Here is an 18308-nt window from a genome sequence, read left to right on the forward strand (position 1 = left end):
TCAGGTTAGAGGGTTAATTTCAGGTTAGCGGAAGTGGCCCATGGAGTCAAATGCTTGTTTCCGACTTACATACAACATAGACAAGAATAAATATAAATTGTCAGACTCAAGGCCTGTAACGTTTAGGTGAAGACCTTTACTAATTTGACTTGCAAATTACGTCATCCAACTCGTCAATTAAAAATTAAAAACGGTTTTTAAAGTATAGTATTTCACATATTCAGTGACTGAACAACACAGACAGCAGTCTGTGGCGTATAATGAGCAATAATATGGGTTAATATAACCAGGGATAATCTACAATATAGACTAACTATAGTCTCCCTGATATAACTTATACTTCTTGCGGCATTAACATGAAAAAAGTATGTGCCTGCGACGTGCTCAGAACAAAGTATCTTTGTATGTGTGATCATCATCTCCATCATTCTCGTTGTCGTCGTCATCATCGTCACAGTAATTCCCTCTTCACATCAGCAATATAATTATCATCACCTTAACATCATCTCCACCACCATCATTCTCGTTGTCGTCGTCATCATCGTCACAGTAATTCCCTCTTCACATCAGCAATATAATTATCATCACCTTAACATCATCTCCACCACCATCATTCTCGTTGTCGTCGTCATCATCGTCACAGTAATTCCCTCTTCACATCAGCAATATAATTATCATCACCTTAACATCATCTCCACCACCATCATTCTCGTTGTCGTCGTCATCATCGTCACAGTAATTCCCTCTTCACATCAGCAATATAATTATCATCACCTTAACATCATCTCCACCACCATCATTCTCGTTGTCGTCGTCATCATCATCACAGTGATTCCCTCTTCACATCAGCAATATAATTATCATCACCTTAACATCATCTCCACCACCATCATTCTCGTTGTCGTCGTCATCATCGTCACAGTAATTCCCTCTTCACATCAGCAATATAATTATCATCACCTTAACATCATCTCCACCACCATCATTCTCGTTGTCGTCGTCATCATCGTCACAGTAATTCCCTCTTCACATCAGCAATATAATTATCATCACCTTAACATCATCTCCACCACCATCATTCTCGTTGTCGTCGTCATCATCGTCACAGTAATTCCCTCTTCACATCAGCAATATAATTATCATCACCTTAACATCATCTCCACCACCATCATTCTCGTTGTCGTCGTCATCATCGTCACAGTAATTCCCTCTTCACATCAGCAATATAATTATCATCACCTTAACATCATCTCCACCACCATCATTCTCGTTGTCGTCGTCATCATCGTCACAGTAATTCCCTCTTCACATCAGCAATATAATTATCATCACCTTAACATCATCTCCACCACCATCATTCTCGTTGTCGTCGTCATCATCGTCACAGTAATTCCCTCTTCACATCAGCAATATAATTATCATCACCTTAACATCATCTCCACCACCATCATTCTCGTTGTCGTCGTCATCATCATCACAGTGATTCCCTCTTCACATCAGCAATATAATTATCATCACCTTAACATCATCTCCACCACCATCATTCTCGTTGTCGTCGTCATCATCGTCACAGTAATTCCCTCTTCACATCAGCAATATAATTATCATCACCTTAACATCATCTCCACCACCATCATTCTCGTTGTCGTCGTCATCATCGTCACAGTAATTCCCTCTTCACATCAGCAATATAATTATCATCACCTTAACATCATCTCCACCACCATCATTCTCGTTGTCGTCGTCATCATCGTCACAGTAATTCCCTCTTCACATCAGCAATATAATTATCATCACCTTAACATCATCTACACCACCATCATTCTCGTTGTCGTCGTCATCATCGTCACAGTAATTCCCTCTTCACATCAGCAATATAATTATCATCACCTTAACATCATCTCCACCACCATCATTCTCGTTGTCGTCGTCATCATCGTCACAGTAATTCCCTCTTCACATCAGCAATATAATTATCATCACCTTAACATCATCTCCACCACCATCATTCTCGTTGTCGTCGTCATCATCGTCACAGTAATTCCCTCTTCACATCAGCAATATAATTATCATCACCTTAACATCATCTCCACCACCATCATTCTCGTTGTCGTCGTCATCATCGTCACAGTAATTCCCTCTTCACATCAACAATATAATTATCATCACCTTAACATCATCTCCACCACCATCATTCTCGTTGTCGTCGTCATCATCGTCACAGTAATTCCCTCTTCACATCAGCAATATAATTATCATCACCTTAACATCATCTCCACCACCATCATTCTCGTTGTCGTCGTCATCATCGTCACAGTAATTCCCTCTTCACATCAGCAATATAATTATCATCACCTTAACATCATCTCCACCACCATCATTCTCGTTGTCGTCGTCATCATCGTCACAGTAATTCCCTCTTCACATCAGCAATATAATTATCATCACCTTAACATCATCTCCACCACCATCATTCTCGTTGTCGTCGTCATCATCGTCACAGTAATTCCCTCTTCACATCAGCAATATAATTATCATCACCTTAACATCATCTCCACCACCATCATTCTCGTTGTCGTCGTCATCATCGTCACAGTAATTCCCTCTTCACATCAGCAATATAATTATCATCACCTTAACATCATCTCCACCACCATCATTCTCGTTGTCGTCGTCATCATCGTCACAGTAATTCCCTCTTCACATCAGCAATATAATTATCATCACCTTAACATCATCTCCACCACCATCATTCTCGTTGTCGTCGTCATCATCGTCACAGTAATTCCCTCTTCACATCAGCAATATAATTATCATCACCTTAACATCATCTCCACCACCATCATTCTCGTTGTCGTCGTCATCGTCATCAGCATCATTCCATTAATTCGTTCTTCACGTTAGCATAACAATTATCATCACATTCTCATCATCATCATCATCATCATCATCATCATCATCATCATCACATTCGGGCTGTTATCAGACACACAGAACACCAGTGTATTACAAATCATTAAGGACACCGCCTGACGGCAAGGTTACACAACAGCTGTTGAATTTCCCTAATCGATAATCAATCACTCAATGTTACCCCGGTAATGAGCACTTGTTTGTCAATTTCACCTGGTCCGGAAACACCTACCTAATACACCTGTCTCAGTATACCTGACACCTGGCCAATCCTGGTTCTGCTTTAAAACTGGTTACTTATTGTACATTTAACAACTGCTTTCTGTTGTTGGTTGTATGTATTGTGTCATTGGGCAAATGCTAGTCATTTATCCTGAAAATGTATCTCACGTGCCGTACTACACACAAGTATGTGCACGTGTTCTCTGTGCTGGCAGCACGAGAATGGCCGTGCGTTTTGATCGAGACAGATTTAACGTAATAAATGCAGCGCCTAACACCTCTGGTATTTCCCCCACAGTTTGAAACTCTCAGTCAAAAGACCTCGGTCAGTGTCTATTTGTAGCAACACTTTGACATCAAAAGGCAGAAGAATATCTTCCAGTGGAACTCCACAAAACTATCTGAGCGTTTTGTGAGTATTTCATTGTGTCTAACTCAAATGAGAGTAAAACACAACTGTCAGACCTGGCAACACTCTCACGCCTTTGGCTTAAGACTCACGGATTTTCAGCATTTGTCACGCTCTTCAATTTCGCTTATCAATTTCGCTTTTAGGGTATTAAAAACACGTCTTTTCTTCAGCTGACCCCCAACCACGTCTTCGCCGGCCGGGGCCTGCAGCCTCTGGACCCCGGCTTCTCAAGCATTTTTTTCTTTGAGTGTTGGGAGCTCTGAACTGTTCATATAAAAAACGTGGCCTTTGTACGAAATATAGAAATATCTGTTGCTGACAAACGAACCGAAATACACATAGCGTTGTGAGCGGAGCCACTTAGTCATCCGTGTCGATCGTGTTGGACACATCACTTCAGCAGCTGATGTAACAGACAAGTGTCAGTTTGTATGCAGTTACTCCAACAGCTGAAGTATCATTAAATGACTCAGCTCAGCAAACACATCAGGCTCAAAAGTTATGATCGGAAGTACTTACCTTTCTTGAACAGCCACATGGTTTGTAGGAGTATGTCCACTTTGATTACGTTTCCCGGGATGGAGGGTTGAGTTCCGTGAGCGGTCACGGTCTCTCCATCACTGTACGAGGTAACTAACTGATGTGTACAGTACTAAGCGCAGTAGCACTACCGTAGTCTCTCTACAGCGAGTGGAGACGTTGTGTCGTCGCACTTGGTTACCAATCGCTGTTTGCTCTGTGAGGCGGTGAGCCACTACCGTAGTCTCTCCATAAAGAGAACAAACGTTATAGAGGACTGTTAATTGTTTGAGGCGGTATGGCAATTCACAGTCCATCTGCACAGCGTGGCATACACTAACGCTTTGTCTCTGAACGATATACTTGATAGTAACACATATGCCTAGTTAAATTGAAAAGGGGCCCCAAAGAGCTGGGAAATCAAGACTTCCTCTTTTGGAGCTTATAAGCATTGCAGGGAGGGCAATGCAGTAGGGAAATTTACGTGATTCAGGGACTGTGAGACAGACTAAGTGGGGCAATGTTATGGCAGAGAATGTGATTGCATATTGCTTTTGATTGTGTGGTGCAATAGGGTTCTACCGTAGTCTCTCTGCAGAGGGTTGCATTGTTTCCGCTTGCCGCGTATATAGCAGTTCAAAGATCAACATGACATTAATTGGAATAATGAGAGTGTTGCACTGTCGATAGTTTGCACTCCGGTTCGGAATTGCAGGTAGAAGTTAATAGATGCCCTTGTTGAACCCAAGACGAAAATCACAGCATTACATGTCTCTGCATAACACAGGGTCCCCGACATTGAGTTTGGCACATTATATGTATAGATTTCTGTAAATATGTTGCTTTTGGGGGGCTTTTTGGTGTTGTATACAACTTCACTCAATATTCCAGTTATATGGTGGTGGTCAGTAAATAATTGAGTGTGGACAAGACAACCCAGTGATCAACAGCATGAGCGTCGCTCTATACGCAATCGGGATATTATGACATGTGCCAACCAAGTCAGCAAGTTTCACCACCCGCTTCTGTTGGGTATGCTGAAGAACGATTCTAACCCGATCTCCACGAGAAGTCTCACAGATAAAACTTTATATTATCTAACAAAACTTTTTTCACAAACAAGGTTTGATTTTGATATTAGAAATTAATGGTATTGATTCATAATTTATGTACCAATACCAATTCGGTATAAATGCATTTCTCGTGTTGCTATTTCTGTTTTTTCAAGTTTGTATTTTTATGTTTTAGTACAAACTCCTTTACATCTAAACTCCACACATATTTCGTTTCGTAATTCTAATCTCGAAATAGCAGACCTTGTGATATACTCATATATATATTTCCGTACAATTAAAATATTTCTTTTTTTCGATTTACAGTTTTGCACTAAAACACCTCTTTAAAAGGCTTAAAGTTGAAAAAAACATGAAAAACAGAAATCAATTCAAATCGATAGGTTTAGCGTTAGCCCTTGGCAGTAGCCTGGGGCTTCCGAAGCACAGCCAGTGTGACCCACGGCGGTTACAGGAACATTTACATCATACAAGAAGTGACAGGTAGTGTCTCGGACAGATTGGCTGCAGTGTTCGGGTAAAAACGTTACGAGCAAATTTAACGCTCTCTCCCTTTCTGTGCCATTCAGTTTCATTTGATTAAGCTTGCTGATGGAAGGGATCGGTCGTGATGAGATTTCCAAACAGAAACCACTTCAAGTTAATTCGACAAGGAAGTGATTTTTTGTCTTGTAACTGATGAGAAATTTCTAAATATATCTTTATGGACTAAATGGGTTACATTCTAGAAGCTTGGTAAGTTAAGAGCTGGCCATGATCAATGCTCAACGGTTGAGTCTCCCTATCACGCTTGACAACGCTCTGGCGCTAGGAGAGGCTGGCATCACTTTAATGAGAAGTAATGGATTTTTTAAGTATTTGTTGCAATAATTAGATGGAGATGTAGGGAATTTTATTAATGGCTGCTTGCAAGATATTTATTTATTCAACGTGTCGGTGCAAAAAGATCAAATTCTGGGATGTATACAATTACACCGATAGATCCTAGATCCACATCTGTATAGTCGATTGTGATTTTAATCAGGAAATACGGTATCTGGTCAAGCAGATGTTTCATCCATGAAATATTTCAGATGCATCCATAGATTTGGAGCCTCTGGATCTAAAAAGTAATGAAACAGTCCGATTTTGTTGCTGTTTAATGTTCATGGGTTCCTTTCATCTTTTTTTAAAAACAATTTTTGTGGGAAACACAATAGTGTTGTGAGCCTTATCGATTTCAAGAGAATTATATTGATACAATATGTGGTGTTTGTCGTGGAAATAATCTAAATTTAAAAAAAAAAGAATATTACTCGCAATGAAACATACCCATCTCATTTGACCGGCATGACTATGACGACGTCACAGTGCTTCGTTTGACGTCATAGGACCTTATTCACACCCAAACCCACTGACAGTATTAAAACAGGTCTGAAAATGACCCATATTCATAGTTCAGTGAAAATTAAAATTAATCTCATGACGGTTAACTCATTCCAAGGGTTGCCAACCTTGTTTAGACAGAGATCTAATAAGATCAATAAGATTAATAAGAATAGGTATATTGTGTATTCAAGGCGAGAATGTCCAAATGATTCGTATTTTAATCGTAGTTTGTTCTGGCATGTCGTGTATCACACTGGCTAATGTAGATAGATGTGGGTGAGTATAATTACGGTCATTAGTGTTTTCACCGAAGAAGTAATTACATGATAGTGCATACTTAAATGTCTTTTACTACTGAAAGCTTTAGATGTGAACGATTGAACGTCAAGTACTTCTCTACCAGCAGGCATAACCAACCTTTAACAATCTCTGATAACACGTGGATAAAGACAATCTTCAGCTGATGAAGTTGTTTGTTTGGTGTTTGACGACCCCTTCAGCAAAGTGGCTTCGGTTTGTAAATAATTGAATCTGTACCAGAAAACCCAGTGATCAACAACATACTATTTCGAGAGAGCATTTTCTGTAAATTGTATATTGATTAAGTGATAATTATTATTGGGTCACAATGTTTAGAGGTTTGAGTGATAGTTATTATGGGTCACATTTCGTATCATAAATATTCAGTGCTTCTCGTACTTTGGCAGCAGGCTTCAAGGTAGCGCTTTAGAGTTACCTCCCTTTGAGAGTGTGATGTGTTTACTTCCGGGAGTCACGAAAATTCTACTTTGATGGCGATGGTCGTATTGTGCTCGAATGTTCACACGTATTGGTGTTTCTCACTCTCACTCTCAAACGAAGACTTTGGTGAGTTGATATTACATTTGTGACCTATTACTTTAGATTTGACTCATTTGCATTGTAAACTCTTCAAAAAAAAAAAAACAGGAAAGAAACACTAAACCCAAATATCAATGAAAATTTACTGTTATTGAAGGACGTGTAGATCAGCGGAAAACAAAGATGCATAAATTAAATTTTGTGGAGCAATGTATTGCTATCTTGTCCATATGCCTTGAGGAAAATAGTCATCACAGTCATTGCTGCTGTCCACCAGGTGGTGGTGAAGTTAGTACGTCGTATGACCACCTCCAGCTGCTACCACTGCCCTACACCTCCTGGATACAGATCGAATCAGTCATCGGATATTTTGTTGTCGAATTCTTCTCCATTCCTCCTGTAGAATGTGGAACAACTGTTGATGATTCTGTGGCGGGTTACGACGTCGACGTACCCGTCTATCGATCTGATACAAAGGTGTTCGATTGGGTTTAGATCCGGGGCTCTGGAGGGCCAGGGGTAGGGGATTGGTGTTGTTATTGGCCAGGTAGTCCACGGTGGCACGTGCTGTATGGGACCTGGCGTTGTCCTGTTGGAAGAACTGCTGTTGACGGTCAACAAGGTGAAGGACGTGCGGAGAATCTTGTCGGTGTATCGATTGGCCGTCAGATTGCCTTAGACAAGTTCCGATCTGCGGGTGTATGAGATCTTTCCCGACACCATAGCACTCCTTTCACCGAATCCGTCCATCTGTCTAATGCAGTTAGGAGCAAACCGTTCATAACGTCGTCTGTAGACACGGTCTCTACCATCACGTCGCCTTAGGAGATAACGGGATTAATCGCTAAACCATATGCGCCTCCAGTTTGCCAGGGTCCATGGCAGCACCGTGTTACACCATCTCACTAGTCGATGTAGTCGTGTCAGGGAGGGGGCAACTTTTGGACGTTTGGCACGTATTCCTACTGTGTCCCGGTGGCGGTCACGTAGGTGGGTTACCCGGATGTACCGATCTTTGACAGGTGTGGTGACTCTAGGTCTACCTGATCTTGGACGGTCACTTGTCGAATTTGTCTGACGAAATCAATCCCACAATCGAGTTATTGTACTGGGATGGACGTTGAAGATCCTTGCCACCTCACTTTTTTGATTCGCCAGCTTGCGATCGTCCAATTGCATGGTTTCGATCAGCAGAGCTGAGACGTCGGGCCATTTTCTTGTACAGTACTTGCAAAGATCGTGGATGAAATTGTGAGATTTATTTGGGTCTTTTATAATCACATGCTGTACTCATGTTTTGATCGTGAGAAACAATCATTGTGAATGACATATGTGCTGCATGGCATCCACCCACATCATGACAATCCTGATTGATAAAACCGTTTAAAATCAGTTTTGGTTGCATTTGGTGAAGCGTAAATCTTCTGAAACATTCCAGAAACAATTTGCAACCCTAATTGTAAGTATCAATTTGAATTTCATTTTGCGTTTCTTTTTTTTTCTGGAGAGTGTACATGGAATGATTCACTGCATTTTGTTCTCTGCTCAATGCAAAACAATTGAAAACTTCAGACTGCTCAGTGTTATATTTCGCTGGTTCTGAGGGGATTTCTTATACCCTTTGTCACGGCAAATTATTAACCGTAATAATGAGCATCTATCTACGTTACTGGGATTATATGAACTGATGATCACTCTCACTTAATCCACAAGAAGAAGCCTGGGCAACACGCTAGAACAGAAACAATATTTGAGAGAATATTATATCATTTGTTCGAACTATCGATAACACGATTTTGATGTTAAACTGTCTGGTAAATATGCACATGAAAATTTTATCCAATCAAGAGGCTACAATATAAGTTGTTCACTGGTCACGAGGCTACAATATAAGTTGTTCACTGGTCACATGTACCCTCGATTCCGGTTCGTTTATATTCCTCGAGCCCGCAGGGTGAGGGGAACATAAAGAAACCTCGAGGGTACATGAGCCCATGGCCCCCTCGTGACCAGTGAACAACGTGTTTATGTTACCGAACACCGGAATTTTAATTTTGAACTCTTTCTTCTGTTGAATGCAAGGCGAATCGCAATTGTGCAGACGACACAAGGTAAACAGATTTAGTGTTATCTCCCTTCCATCGATTTACAATCGCAACACATCGGTAATTTCCGTGCTTCATGCGTGATTCAGTGTTATTCGAGACAAAGAAGTACTACCATGAAGCACCAGAAAAGTTCGGAATTCCCAGCCGTGTACACTGAAAATAATACATAGCCTGTAAGCGGGCTGCACTGAAAATAATAGAATAGCGCTTAGCCAATCAGAAAGCGACATTCATGTGTGAGGTAAGATAAAATGCCTTATAGCTGTACCATAAGTGAAAACAGTTCCCAAAACACTGTATACATGTACACTGTATACACGATACCCACACTAATAACAGCACCGATGAATAATCTGTTCGTGTTTGTTTCCACCTTACCCACTTTCAAACACTGGTGTATACCTATTTGTGTCCATCAGTATACTTCCAATTATTGTCGGCCATATATTGGATAAATCCATGCAGAGATAGCATTGTGAATCGGGCAAATAATATTATAATTCCTTTAAGTCATCGTCATTTCTTGATGCTGATCTATACAAGGCTATATATAGTGTCTCATGATAAGTATTGAAATGTAATACAACACCTTATCTGTGACTGATGAAATTCGCGTGAGTTTAAATATTTACCGACTATCCAATATTTATTCATAACGAGTAGGCGAGCTACAGAACATGAAGATTCATACAGTTATTATTCATGACGTTCACGTCATCAGGAAACTTCTATTTAGACATTTCTATTCTCATTCAGATTTACCCTATAAGTCTGACATTGTGACACACAGCATGTGGATTGTAAATAGAATCGCCATTAGTAACAATGGTCACGCTTCCTATTCACGACAGATTGAAAAATATTCCATCCGCCGCAGGTTTACAGAAATTGCTGCCATTGATAACTCTGCAGATCAATCAGAATCAATATATTGGCAGTGTATTTATGATGGCATAAACACAACCCACGAATCGCCATTTAATATTAAAATGCATATTCTAGGATTGCCTTATTACATTGGCAGATTATGTATGACGGTCGTGAATCGACTTATTAGGGTATGATAAAAATCAAAGACTTGGCAACGGTCTACAGCACCACTCACTATACAGTTGTTTCATTCATTAAGTCATTTTTAACAACTACCTTTATCTATGATAATTATCAACATTGGAATATTGCATCTTTGTCAGGGATTTAGCTGAATATTACCAACACAGTTATTTCATGACTTGAGTCATTTTTAACAACTACATTTTCTATGATAACTATCAACATTGGAATATTTGATCTTTATCAATTATGTAGCTGAATATTACCAACTCGGCAACACTTGTTATGGTAATTGTCAAAGGACATATCGATATAGGGAAACACATGTATAGGATTTTTACGACATGTAGATATAGGGAGGTATATGAGTTTACGACACATCATATAGGGAGCTATAGGTATTTGCGACATATAGATATAGGGAAGCACAGAATGAGTGAGTGGGTTGGTTTTACGCCGCTTTTAGTAATGTTCCATCAATATCACGACGGGGGACTTCCAGAAATGAGATTCACACATTATAGGGAGGCACAGACATTTATGACACATCATATATGGGGAGGTCTAGGCATTTACGGCATATCCATATAGAGAGGTACAGGCATTTACGGCATATCCATATAGAGAGGTACAGGCATTTACGGCATATCCATATAGAGAGGTACAGGCATTTACGGCATATCCATATAGGGAGGTGTAGGCATTTACGGCATATCCATATAGAGAGGTACAAGCGTTTACGACATCTGGTTGTGTAGTCATTGATGAAATACTGATAAAGGGAGATATGGGCATTTACGACGTAGACTCATCGACGTAGGGATCGGGGTATGTATGCCTTTACGACATATTGATTCAGAGAGACTTACGAATTTACGAGGTAGGTATGTTTCGACATGGATAAAGCAACTGTAGACATTTACGACATATCGATGACTGTAGGAACACGTATAAGTATTTACGACATATCGATGACGGTAGGAACACGTATAAGTATTTACGGCATATCGATGACGGTAGGAACACGTATAAGTATTTACGACATATCGATGACGGTAGAAACACGTATAAGTATTTACGACATATCGATGACGGTAGGAACACGTATAAGTATTTACGACATATCGATGACGGTAGGAACACGTATAAGTATTTACGACATATCGATGACGGTAGGAAAAGGTTTAGGTATTTACAACATATCGATATATAACAGTAAATGGGGAGTTAAATGGGATGGGTGATCACCAATAAACAAACTCATATATGATCTGCTCCGAAGTTGATTAATAACGAGAGAATATGATATAGAAGTTGGTCGAGTTGGTTAAACTCCAAGTTGACCAGTGCCCCAGTGTATATGACAGCAGGTCAGAGCGGCGAGGGAGGCAAAACCCACATCCACTTGGCTGCGGTAGCAGATGTATGATGACGTCCCACATTCACAGGATCCTGCTACGACTAATCGAAGAAACATTACGCTGCAAATCTGAGTTCATTAAGGAATGGACTACCCGCAGCTCTTCATAGAAGATCGATTATACTTACCTCTACATAAATCAGTATAGTACTGTGTATGATATCACACAATCATATTCGATCAGAGGCTGCTGTCATACTCAGGAAGACCATTTCAAACAACAGAACTTAGAGTAATCTATGTAAACACCAAGGTGCATTAGGCGATTATTGTTTAACATCGATCGTTGTGTTAGAGTAGATCAGATTACAAGGCAACATGCCTTAGGTGATATCGGAATTCTTTTGTGTCAGGAATATGAACTGGCCCGGCATATGTTACGAATCAAGAGTGTATTGAACCCAACAGACTCCACTCGGTTTCGGGTATCCTGTGACATTGGTGGCACCATTGTTATAAAGGATCAATGTTCACTGACTCATTCATCCACTTACTCAATCGATTACTCGCTCACTTAATCAGTCTGAAAGGGTGCATTTCTTCTTCCCCGAGGACACTTTTGCACCATGAAAACATGACACTTCAGCCTAAAATATCAGTGAAGATAACGGGTACATTCTACCCATGGGACTTGCTTGACATCAGGTATTGCTGAAGGTGAGTTCCAACATACTACCATCAACGATCAACAGACGCTGAACTTTCCTCCAATCCATTAATCCATGTGTTTCGAATTTCAGCAATCAACCTTCACTGCAACATCAATTTCCTAGACTTCCGGGGCCAATTTGCCTTTACAAATACATTTAACCCTACACTGACTAAGACCTCAGTACCTCAAACACGATTTAATATTACGTCCGTAAGTATGTATGACTCATGTCTCAGTTACCTCTGCAAAGCGTTAAAAAGACATCAGAATACGTTGATATGCAGACGCACTCACAGATGGACATTGCAAGTAGTCGAGGACTTGAGACCCTTGTCCCTCCTCGGAAGCTTTAGGCATGACACGAGAAGCGTAAATGTTAAACATTTTATCACGTTAACGACCATGCACTTTTTACATTGGTAAGATCGCCCAATGTGACATAATAAGCGCCAACTCTAAAGAGCCACAAATAGACCAGTAGCAGTCCCCAGCTTGCTAGCAAAGTTATGGAGAAAGTTCTATCAGTGGAGTAGTAAGAGGTATTTGGTAACATTGGGAAACTTACAATCTCCCCTTTTCGAAGCAATGTTGCCGGAATATTGATACGTATATCCTAACGGGGAAAATAAGGGATTTATATGAGACCAAAAGTCTTCCTTCATTTTTTTCCAAGGCTTCTTCACAAACCTTGTATTGCACAGCTTGTGAAGAAAACATGAACAAAACATAGGAACCCCTGTGCTTTCATGTGATCCCATCTTGTTTCCCTTTTGTGTACATAAAGAAATATATATATAGGATTTTATCATTTTTAGAGTATGCCTGTGATGATCCAATCAGTTCTCTATGAACCATGAAAAACAGTAACACAATGAGGTCAAGGTCAAGGTCAAAGTTCAAGATCACTGCAGTCGGATTGGTTACGATTCTTGCCTGAAATTTTATGTTCTTTCTCGAATCTAATTTAACTGCAGAATCTGCTATAAATACAGGATATATTTGGTACCATGAGGCACCCCAAAGGCTGCTTTCTGACAAACTACTTATCATATATTAGGACCAATGGGTCCAGGGTCTTTCAATGGTTAACACACATTTTTGAATGCAACACAGAGATGCATTATAGCACTTAATATATTGCTTTCCATGGTGACTACATGCTGATAAACACCTTCAGGCACACCTGGTCTGAATTCTACAGTTTCTTAAAGTGTTGTGGATATATCAATAAGAACAAGGACACGCTATCAAGTTAGAGCTCAGAGTCACTGCTTTGTGAAAAAAATAAGCTGTGAAGAGCTGAGCCCCTTAGAGACGCCCCATTACCATGTGTTTTGTGTCACCAGCGTCGTAGACGTCACTTGCTACACCGTCCCGAACTGTACCCGCTGAACACGTTGGTACGCCCAGATACGAAATACTTGTCTATGAGACTTTTATCCGCCAGTCACCAACTACTGCCACTAGTCATCAAATACCACCACCAATCAACAACTGCTACCACCACTCAACAACTACTACAGCCACTAACCCATTACTACAGCTACTCAACAACTACTACCACCACTCAACACCTAATACCACCAATACACGACTACTACCACCACTCAACAACTACTACAGCCACTAACCCACTACTACAGCTACTCAACAACTACTACCACCACTCAATAACTAATACCACCAATGCACGACTACTACCACAACTCAACACCTAATACCACCACTAACCAACTACTACAGCCACTCAACAACTACTACAGCCACTCAACAACTACTACAGCCACTCAACAACTACTACAGCCACTCAACAACTACTACCACAACTCAACTACTACTACCACAACTCAACAACTACTACAGCCACTCAACAACTACTACAGCCACTCAACAACTACTACTACCACAACTCAACTACTACTACCACAACTCAACAACTACTACAGCCACTCAACAACTACTACAGCCACTCAACAACTACTACCACAACTCAACTACTACTACCACAACTCAACAACTACTACAGCCACTCAACAACTACTACAGCCACTCAACAACTACTACCACCACTCAACAACTACTACAGCCACTCAACAACTACTACCACAACTCAACAACTACTACCACAACTCAACAACTACTACAGCCACTCAACAACTACTACCACAACTCAACAACTACTACAGCCACTCAACAACTACTACCACCACTCAACAACTACTACCACCACTGCCCAACTGCTACCACCACTCTACAACTACTACAGTCACTCAACAACTACTACCACAACTCAACAACTACTACAGCCACTCAACAACTACTACCACAACTCAACAACTACTACCACCACTACCCAACTGCTACCACCACTCAACAACTACTACAGTCACTCAACAACTACTACAGCCACTCAACAACTACTACCACAACTCAACTACTACTACCACCACTACCCAACTGCTACCACCACTCAACAACTACTACAGTCACTCAACAACTACTACCACAACTCAACAACTACTACCACCACTACCCAACTGCTACCACCACTCAACAACTACTACCACCACTAACCAACTACTATCACCACTCAACAACTACTGCCACCACTAATCTGAACACTAATATCAAACGGGGATGGTGATTAGGCCCAGCGGTTAAATCGTTCGACCGCCACGACAAAGACCTGGTTCGATTCCCCGCATGAGTACAGTGTGTGAAACCCAATTCTGGTGTTCCCCGTCGTGATATTGTTGGACTATTGCTTAAACTGACATAAAACTAAATTCACTCACACCAAACATATAACGTCAGAAAACAACCAGTCTCGTCTATACATCGAAACACATTCAAACAAAGGTAATCGAACAGCAACAGCTGAAACTGCATCACTGGATTAAGAACTAGAGCGATCATCTAATGCATTGCTAAAGTGTAATCACTAGTCTTCTGTCCCCTAGTTGGAGCATAACACTCAATTTGCATAAAGACAATCCCACCACGTGGAGCTGCATATGTGCTCTCAGTTTGTAGTTATATATCTATTGGACTATGTCTTCTGACAAAGCATTAGCAACTTATTAAAAAATATGAATTATGTATTCGGTGGTCAGATATTCAAGGTGTGTACTGTTAGATCAAAATAGGAAATATGTGTCAATATTCATGCGAATTTGATAGGATGTTGAAAGCAAATCGATAGTGAGTAAGTTTTAACAAATACTTAGGTGTGTAACATTTCCATTCAACAAAGAGGTTCACAGACATACAGGAAAAGGGTAGACATATACATACTGATTGGTTTTAGTCTCCTAAGGGCAGTTATTACCCCCAGATGACAAGCAACCTTTGGGGTGACTGGCCACAACTTATAAAATATAAATTATTTGGATAGATTGTTTGATAAAGCCAATGAACTCTCGGCTTAAAAGCTATCTGTTTGTCTGATTTGATAATCCAGCACATCCTGGGCAATACGAAGTAGAATTGGATGTAGGCCAGTCTATCATCAGTCTATCCATCAATACCCGAAAAAACATATGTAATACCTAAACGACAGCTTCGTCAGTCCTGCCTCTAAAACAGATAATGTCTAACATGCCCAGTAAACAAAACGATATACTCTTGCGTTAACGTTATGTTTCACAGCGGAATCTGAAGCAACATCGAATATCCTGGGGATGCTTGTTAACTGATGCCCACATGAGACAGAACAATACATTGCACACTTGAACCTCGATTTAGCTCAAATATGTGAAACATCATCAGCACGTTACTTGGCTGAAACGAGTCGCCGAAACTCTGCATAATTATGGTCTAAAACGCAACTAGGACAAAACAACAAAACAAAATACTAGTATATAAATTTTGGTTTGTCAGTTTAAAAGGCATTCCTAAGTCTTGCTTCACATTGTATACTGCTTCGGAGGAGAGCGTGTTTTCCGTTACAGTGTAGAGTGAGCAGACAAGCGTATATAATACAATATCATGATAGATTCGTGCTGTCTGTGATGCATAACACAACATTCATGTGCCCGTACAACGCTGCAGGGACAATGATTGAAGTTAATTTTCCAGTAATTGTTAGTGCCATGCGGAGAATGAACGTACCGAGAGGGTTCACCGAAAGGTCAATAACACGACCCTAATGCGCATACAATTGTTGTAAACCAACAAACGCACCGTTTTCCAACTGCTGAAATGTAACAAAATGCATTCAAGCTCATGCAGGTGAAGCGCACAAGGAGTGCAACCATGATTAAACGACATTGCCCAGACATCGCCAGACAAACCAAGGAGAATGCTGCATCCGCCTTAGCTGTGTTTTGAGGCGGCTTTGTTGAAGTGGAGTTAAACAAGATTACTATCTTCTTCTTGTGACATCAGTATTTGTGTAATCGCTCGAGTGTCTCACTAGCATGACAGTAACAAGGCATCAACATACATGATGCAAAGTAAATCAAGCAATTTGCATCTCTTTGACTGGGCCCGTGTTTGTGACTATTTTCTCAAAGACGTTTACGCGACAGCAGTGAGCGCATATTTCCCTCGAGTGGATCTACGTGTTATGAGAACTGTTTTATACTGGCAGTTTTAAACTAGTTAAAGCAAATCTTTATATATTTATGTTAAACTGGAAGATTGTGTTTACTGAAAGTGTAAAGACACAAACTTCACCTCATCAGCATCAGTTGCACCTGTTCGTGGAGGATAAACATTCCGCCTTGCCTTCCAATCATGATAGAAGGACTTGCAGGTTTTTGTCTTGGTAATCTTCGGTCTGCATAATAGGTGGCGACGCTTGAACTGATAAACCAACGGCCAAGAGGGAAAATACTAAGATACATTCGCTTCATATTTATTGAAAACCAATACTTAAAACCATATTTTGCAAAATTTAGAAATGGTACTGTAACATGGGGTTGCCTTGAACACACCAAATTTTTAACTCACCGGTAGCATGTACCTCTGCAGGTAGTTTCTAGATAATATACAGTTATATTATGACGCTTTTACACCAGTGGGGATAAAAGTTATTTCCCATTAACCTACAGTTATCTGAGGTTCACGTCATCTTATTTTAAATGATCGGATCAGTGCTGATGGTGTTGAACACAGGATTGTGTCCAACTGGGTATATTATTTGCAGACTGCAATACAAAATGAGGCGGTGTTATGCAATAACGTATCGTTTCTTCCAGTGTACATACACATCCTAAACATTAGCGGACAGTGTCTTTCCTCCTGAGCCTTAATTTCCTTCGAAACAAAGCAACAAATTGCTCAGTACGATGCCAAATGTCACGACAAGGTGCAGATATTTTAAGAATACAAAAGAACATTGATAATATGTTATGTAGATAATGTAGCTGGTGAATTTAACAATTACAGACGTACATTGTACAACGTGTTCAAGGCTCGTGTCTGGCCTGTCCAGCTGATGTTGATAATGACTCCAGCAGGAGGACTGAATTTGATTCCGTACTGCCAACCAGAGAGCAGCGCTGAAGGTGGAATAGGAAGTTCCGAATCACAACCATTTGCAGAATACTGTTAGGGAAATCTACCATTAACGGAATTCTGTTTATGGGGAAAAATGTGCACTTGCAGTAAACAGATATTAATGTGCAGCAGTCCGCAATATCACCCTGGCCTGAACAAGTACCATCACATTCCGGACACTGTGAAAGCTAAATATGAGCCTTGAATATGTATGACTATCAAAGGG

General features: G+C 40.4%; 1 protein-coding gene across 3 annotated transcripts in view; it reads right to left on the minus strand.

The window, feature by feature from the left end:
* Positions 1-4153, minus strand: part of LOC137257622 (glycine receptor subunit alpha-2-like) — a 119397-nt gene extending 115244 nt beyond the window's left edge. For all 3 annotated transcript variants that reach the window (XM_067794949.1, XM_067794948.1, XM_067794951.1), the window contains exon 1: positions 4067-4153. In XM_067794949.1, coding sequence (XP_067651050.1) covers positions 4067-4085 — 19 coding nt within the window. In that variant the 5' untranslated portion in view covers positions 4086-4153. The remainder of the gene's footprint in view (positions 1-4066) is intronic.
* Between the last annotated feature and the right edge of the window lie 14155 nt (positions 4154-18308).

Source organism: Haliotis asinina, chromosome 12 (genome assembly GCF_037392515.1).
Source record: "Haliotis asinina isolate JCU_RB_2024 chromosome 12, JCU_Hal_asi_v2, whole genome shotgun sequence".
NCBI classification, from domain to species: Eukaryota; Metazoa; Mollusca; class Gastropoda; order Lepetellida; family Haliotidae; genus Haliotis; species Haliotis asinina.